We start from the raw sequence: 7,252 nt of genomic DNA, 5'->3' as shown, positions 1-7,252 counted from the left end.
GGAAAACGTGTTGTGTTTCCACATTTGATAATAGTGGAAGAAGATTTGGGCGACTTCGGCCCGTGGTTTTGAGCGGTTGCATGCGGCTGTGGAAAATACACTATGCTGAAGTGGTTGTCGTGTAAGTTTTCCATTTGATTAGCTTTTGACATTTCAAAACAGAACTCGGGTCTGGAAGCTGAATCAAACGGAGCCTAAGATTACTTGTTTCCGCTGTAGTTTCATACCATAATTATGTGCTAATTCAACAGGAAACCGAGTCGATAGTGGCAGAGGGCTGCAAGCAATGGTGGAGACGGGGGAAATCGGCAGGCTTAGTAACTCTCCTATCTGAGTTTCAATTGATGATCATTGCACCAATTTTTCCAGGCAAAAGCAAATAGCTTGTCACAAACACAAAATCTTGGTGTGTGTCTAGGCTGTGAATGATGAATCAATCCACACATTTTCAGCAATTATGCTACAGTGAGCATATATGTACACTAAATGATCAAATTAATCCACAAACATAAGTCATAAGCTTCATCTAACGAATTGATCTGCTCCATGATCTTCACACCCGAGACGTCGAAGCAGTAGCACTTGTGGAGCTTGACAGCGCCAGTGACGGCTCCAACCTCATCTTGCCATTTGGAGAACCGTTCTGTGCGGCTGCCGTTGAAGACGACCGTGCCAGAAGCGCTGACGAGCACACCGCAGTCGCCGCACTCGACGGCCCAAGCCCGAGGTGGTCCCCCCACTCGAGCCCCTTCCCGCCTCCTGCTGCCGACTTGCCGACGTATGATGTGATGGCAGCTGTGAGCGCTGTGTGGAAGCCCGGGTTCGACGTAATCGCCTTGGCGATCGTATCAGTGAGCACAGTCGGCGCCGCCATGCCCGTGCCACCACTTCTCAACTCAGCCACCCTCTGTTGCACATGCACCGGCTGGTAGAGCGATGCCACCGAGCCTTGTTGCCTTCCATGGATGCTGCTCAGTGCAGCTTCGAATGTGCCCTTGTTGGGGCCGTTGTAGGACGCGCCGGATGAGGATCCGTAGCCCAGGTATGATCCAACACCTGATGGCCATGTGGTGGAGCCAGGTAGGCTGCTCGCGTCGAAGCTAGAGAAGGAGAAGCTCGTGGAAGGGTACCTACTAGTGCTACTGTTGTGGCCATGAGAGCCGGTGAAGCTGGAAGAGAACTTGTTGCAATTGCTCAGGGAGAAGGCGTGTTGCGAGGCGGCCTGCGAGGTGAGGTCGAGGGTGATGGTGGGGTATGACGGGGTAGCGCTGATGGACGTGCCCGCGGCGGTCGGGAGGAAGAACGGTCGGCCGCCCAGCTGGTTGGAGGAGGTGTCCATGGCCGTTGCTGGGAGGCCGAACCTGAGGCCATGGAGGCTGGTGGCGGCAGTGGCAGAGGGAAAGCCAAACGAGGTGGAGGAGCCTGACATGAGCATGGACGCGGCAGCGGAGGTGGTGGAGGCCATGGCGGTTGCGGAGGCGGAGAGTGGGTGGTTGTGCGCACCCTCGTAGGTGGTGATCAGGATCGACATGTCCTCCGCGCATCTCTGCACCTGGGGGGAAAATGTATGTGCGTCAGTTGGTCACCATGGTGAGGAAGGATGCTGTGCATGTCATTGAAGAAAATATGAGAGCGAGTTTTAAATGATCTTTGATTAGTTTTTTTTACTTGTAAACATGATTAGTTCAAGTGCAAATCCTTGCCACTGCTATTACCAAAGTGAAGATTTTTTTTTCTTATAATGAGCGCAGAAATGTGCACAATCATTTTTACATGAACTTGTTGCACATATGGTTAAAAAACCTATGCTAAAAAGATATTGAAAATCTTGTAAATAATCGAGTACACACAATTTACTTCTATCATGCCATGATATTTCAATTATAAATTGAACTGAGAAAAAAAGAAGACAAATCATGATATGAATAGTAAGTAATTCAGATAGGGACGATGTGAATCGTGCATGTTAAAGCTACCACATTTGAATCTGTTCTTTATTTCTCAAGCTCAACTAATATTTGAAATTTTGTGGCATGTTAGAGATATGCTATTTCTATGAACTAGGTTGTTTTCAATTTTTGGGGGAAGTTTTAGCCTGGATATATTTTCGACATTAGGTACACTGAACTCGTTTGATTGTTTTTTGTTTTGTTTTTTGAGGAAAGTTTGATTGGACTTGCTTGAAGTGGGCATGCAGCACACATGTGGCGACGCTGCCCAACCCAAAGCCCAGCACAGTCTTCTCCAAGCCCCAGCATTCTAGACCACCATCGGCCACTGGCATGTGGGACCTGGACCAGTTTGTTTCGACGTGATCAGCCTACAACCCAACGACGACGCGCTTGCTGTTGCCGGAGAAGCCGTGCCCGAGCAAGCGAGGGGAGGGAACCCTATCACCGCCAGAGAGCACCCGACGGCGACGTCTTACCCAGGCGGGAGAGGCGCCCGTTTTGCCCCACCTCCCCGGCGGCTCCGGCCCTCCGATCAGGTCAGGCTCCGATCTCCGAGTCTGACCCCCCATACGTGCTTTTCTGTTTAGGCCTGCTAGCTCCCTCCATCCTCGGTGGCGCTGGTGCTCCAACGCTAGCTTGATTAATGGATTCTGGACGCCGGATTTGGGACCATGCACGTGACGGCTTAATTTAGTTGATCGTGCCACTTGGTACTACTTTTTTTAGGGGAACTTGATACTACTTTTGAACCTCTAAATATGAACTTGATAACTTTGGGCAAACATAAGAATTCTCCCAGCCAATACGAGAAAAGAGAAACACATCTTGATAAATATACGAGAAAAGAGAAACACATCTTGCTAACTTTTGGGCAAACATAAGAATTCTCCCAGCCAATACGACGTACATTAGATCTCTTTGGAAAGCAATGTATAAAAAAAGATCTCCCTGAATTTCACAAAAGGGTTATCTTGGGTTGTAAACATTTTTTATCTGTAAGTGTCGAGCTTCAATAGTTGAGCATTGAAAATAAAATTATGAACTGTATAATGCATCTGTTAGCCGGCGCTAACTTCCCGACATCAAAGCAATACATGTGTAGTTCTTGGTCAAGTTTGGTTTGTGGAACATAAAGACATTTTGTTACCGCCATGTGTTGCGATTATTTCGTGGCATTTCGGCATGTATATTGATCATGCAGGGAATTCATATATACCTGCTTCCTGACGGGGCACCCTGTTGCGACAGTGCAGCGGTAGTAGGCACGCGGGCATGGGTTGCCCTTGGATATCTTCTGCCCGTACTTCCTCCACTGGCACCCATCGTTCATCTGATCCATCGCCAACAAACCATACATCTTATACACATACGAGTTTCCATCCCACTCATTTACCATCTAAGTTCTTATTAGGTTCCCTTGGAGTATGTATGTACGTACCGTTGGTGTGTCACACCTTGCCCTCACCGACACCCTGGCCTTCTTGGCCAGTGGCTGCTGGGCCACCTCCTCATCGGCCTCCACTCCTCCAGTGCTCCTCGGGATCTTTGCTGCCTTGCTCGCCGCCGATATTGTGGTTGTCTCTGTGGCGGCGTCCTCCTCGGAGCTGCCTCCAGGGCTCAATGTCACCACGTCCGGTTGCACCTTCGTCTCAATTCCATCAGTTCTTGCACCGACAGCTCCGCAGGCTGATGAAAGTCCAAGAAAGATGCCCTTGTCATCTGGATTATTAGTGCTGCCCTTGATCTGTTCTTCCATGTTCTGCCTGCTCATGCCGGCGCTCGTTCCAAGGCGCAAAGAGACGAACCCGGGGCCGTCGACCGGTGATGTATGCTCCGGTGAGCCAACGGCAAGGTTCTTGCCTTGCCCTTGCTGGTGGAGAACGTCGAATTGCTTCTGAAGCGAGCGATGGTCCTCCACCATCCGTGATAGCATCATCTTCAGCCTCTCGTTCTCTTTACTCACTTCGCCCATCTCTGCCCTTGTGGACGCAATCTTGTCTTCTTGAGCCTAAATCAATGAAACCATCACATCAGAGACACTTCAATTAGTCATTTCTATTAGTTAAGCAAATCATATATGATAATGCCTAGTTGGCTACTTGGCTGGAAGATGAAAAAAAAACTATAGGAAAATATACATCTGTAGCTAATAGATGTAGGTTCTTTTTTCGTGAATTAGTTGAGGAATTTCAGGATAATTAAGAAATTTAAAGGCTACTTATTACTAGTTTTTACTGCCGCCCTTCTGAAGTAAATAAAAAAGAAAAAGAAATAAGGGGGGATATATCAATACCAGGCCCTGCCTTATTACGAAAAGTTGTTCTGTTTATGTTTGTTGAACATGTTTGATATTTATGTACCTCTTTTTTTATGCTTGACTGGTTTTGCAAGAACTTGAAAAAATTGCCATCTGAGGCCTGATGATCATCTGTCATCTGCAACACCAACATGAAAGTCTATATTAGTATAAGATGAGCAAATAATTAATAACACCATGAATTTATTGGATGACAAGCAGCTAGCTGTGGAAAAATCCATTTCCTGGCTTATCCACATGTTTAATTTGACTGTTCTACGAGCACCAGGATCTGTGGTCCCTAAAGATGATCACCTGATTGATTTTGACATGAGAAAGAGAAGTCCCCGACTTCCATTCATGGATCAAGAACCACAACCCAGAGAAGAGAGAAACTCAGACAAGTCCTAACTTCCATACATGGATCAAGATTCAAGAACCACAGGCCAGACAAGAGAGAAACTCAACCAAGTCTTTAGTCTTACCCACTAGTCTTATCCATACTTATTCAAGAAAAAGAATCAAACTCTTTGAAGCATATATATATGCAAAGCACAAAATCAAGAGAAGTAATTAAACAGTTCTAAACCTGATCTTTTAGCTGTTCTTCATGGCCGCCGAGCTGCCTCTGGTCTCCCTTAATCATCTCGGTCTCCTTTCACAGAAGACAAGCTATCTCTCCTTGGAGCAAGGCAAACGTCTCTTGCTCTCCCCCTCTCTCTAGCTTCTCTAGCCTTCCAAGTTCCAACCCTTTCTTCTTGCCATGGCCTTATATAGAGGCAGGCAGCTAGCTAGACGCCTAGACCATGGCCTGGACCTTCTCTTTCTCTTCCCCTCTCCTGTTTGGACTAGCTAGATATTTGGCATAAACAAACGCCGTACGCCGGTGCTTACCTACGCTGATTAGGTGGTCAGCGTCAGAAATGTCAAACACAGCCGCACTCTTTGATGAAGACTTGCAGAGAGCCAGAAAAAAACATATATCGGAAGAAAAGGAGACTGAGATTTATGTGTGTGGAATAGGCTTCAACGTGTGCAACATGCTGCTGTTGTCTGGAGGCCAGTCATAACTAGGACGTGCGTCCAGACTGTGTTATGTGCGTCGTTGAGCGCATACGTCCGACGTTGATGAAGCTTCCTGCCAGTCCTCGTCGTCAGCGTCTTCGCCTCCGCCCACTATTATGGATAGAGAGACTGTCGTCAAGCAAGGAATCGCTTTCAGACCAAATTTCAGTCCTGTAGGGCCGTCCGTCAGAGGAAGTTCAGTCATAATCGCTCATACATATATATGTCTTTGAATCCATGTAATGACATTTGGTGAGAGGTGGAGGACATGGCGGTCCCATGTGTCTTCTACACAAGTCAGAATTTCCTGCCAGAAAGAAGTCCATTTAATTTTGGCGGTGTACTTGTTATTAATTAGTAGTTATGTAATTATGTCACAGAACAATGAATTAGAGTAGTCAAAGTGGTTAAAAAGAGAATTTATTCAACAAAAAACATTTTTAAACAGAATTACAAATAGTTTAATAAAACCAATAATTTCTTGCTAGTTAGTCAGATCTATCATCAAAAACTGGGCTAGACCTGCAAAGCTTGGACCATGACTTAGATATATCTCCCCCCTAGATCCAAGGTTTCCCTCTTCCACACACATGCACGTTCAGTAGTGGACTACTTGCATGGAGTTCTTTGGAAATCAACATATCAACACAGTAAACAAATGCACCATTTGCCTAGAATACAGTGTGAGTAACTGAGTATAGTAACTATATAGTTCAGCTTGGGGTGGTCTTTTAGACTCTGGCTGGTGATCCCATTGGTGCTCTCTGTTACCGGTACAGTTATCATGGATCTAGCTAGTGTCACCCTTGTTTTTAGATCCCAATGCGTTGAAGCCTTCATTTTCTATTGCTTATTGCCCTATATGCAATAGTTCATGGCTTTCGTCGTCCATTTGCAACAGACCTCTATGCTAAAATTCTCAGTACTTGCACTTGCACCCATCATTTACCCAGCTAGAGCTAGAGAATAACATTTTGTTTTGTAAATATAAGCTTAATTAATTTGCCTAATTTTCCATTTGGGGGCTGAAGTGCTGTTCAAGCTTGGTGTTTAAATTTTTGCACATGAGCCGGACTTTGCACACTATGTTAATTAGGTGGCTCAGCGATTGAAATTTGCAGCAATTTAAGAGGGTAGGTAAAACCTGGATTTAAAAAAAATAGATGGCTTCCACCGAACAATAGATGTGTGTGATCGGTCTTTTCAAGTTTGCTTCCTCTTTTATTTCTCCTAAAGAAAATTTGGATGACTTCTACTTTCCTAGGTAACAAGTGGCATTATTAATTCAATACATTTGTTAGTTGGACGTTTCTGTTTACAACAATTATTATTTCATACTTATAGCCGGTTGATTATGTCTTTGTCTCCCATTTTTCTTATTGTCACATGTGCATGTATACTTGTTTGACTTGGGAGGAAGGAAAGATAACTTGCAAGTGTTACAATGAGACATACAAAATTGGCACTGTGGTGGTATGCATTCATGCCTGTGTATGGATCAGAATTCAGAAGTCAACTCTTCTTTCCTTATAAAGGAACCTCAATTCATAATATCTTGAGGTTAGAGGTGAACATGGTGATCAGCAATAATTTTACCTGTAGGCCCTAGAGTACCAATTGTACGGTTGCCATGTTCAATTGAATTCAGATTCATCCTTTAAGTTGACTGATCGTTTTGTTTCAGTTTTCTATGTATGTGACTTCACCAAGTATCTAATTACCTGCCTATATATGTATATTGTATACCATGTAGAGCCTAGTCCTTATACACATGACACAAGGGACTACTTATGTTGCTTCTGCGAATGAATCCTAGTTTGTATAGTTGTTCTAAAGGAAGAATTGCATTGTACTTGACTAGCTACTTGTGTATACTTACATAAGAATCCCTGATCCGTGAGATGCGAACAAAATCAGGAGTAAGGTATTAGCTACATAA

General features: G+C 44.9%; 1 protein-coding gene across 1 annotated transcript; it reads right to left on the bottom strand.

Moving 5' to 3' along the window:
• Positions 1 to 308: 308 nt before the first annotated feature.
• LOC123154232 (WRKY transcription factor 72B) lies at positions 309 to 5,183 on the bottom strand. Its single transcript, XM_044573009.1, has 5 exons — positions 4,838 to 5,183; positions 4,313 to 4,387; positions 3,391 to 3,960; positions 3,169 to 3,282; positions 309 to 1,552 (listed from the first exon to the last, which is right to left on the bottom strand). The coding sequence occupies exons 1-5, from the start codon at positions 4,892 to 4,894 to the stop codon at positions 554 to 556; spliced, it is 1,815 nt and encodes a 604-aa protein (XP_044428944.1). The 5' UTR covers positions 4,895 to 5,183; the 3' UTR covers positions 309 to 553.
• Positions 5,184 to 7,252: the final 2,069 nt, after the last annotated feature.

Source organism: Triticum aestivum, chromosome 7A (genome assembly GCF_018294505.1).
Source record: "Triticum aestivum cultivar Chinese Spring chromosome 7A, IWGSC CS RefSeq v2.1, whole genome shotgun sequence".
Classification (NCBI taxonomy): domain Eukaryota; kingdom Viridiplantae; phylum Streptophyta; class Magnoliopsida; order Poales; family Poaceae; genus Triticum; species Triticum aestivum.
This window is presented reverse-complemented; position numbering and strand designations above follow the sequence as displayed.

Excerpts from the sequence above, each read along its gene's own strand:
- LOC123154232 (XM_044573009.1), bottom strand. The coding sequence starts at position 4,894 with ATGATTAAGGGAGACCAGAGGCAGCTCGGCGGCCATGAAGAACAGCTA. Across the intron at positions 3,961-4,312 it reads AGTCAAGCATAAAAAAAGAG|GCTCAAGAAGACAAGATTGC; the intron begins GTACATAAATAT and ends TCATTGATTTAG. Across the intron at positions 1,553-3,168 it reads GGTGCCCCGTCAGGAAGCAG|GTGCAGAGATGCGCGGAGGA; the intron begins GTATATATGAAT and ends TTTTCCCCCCAG.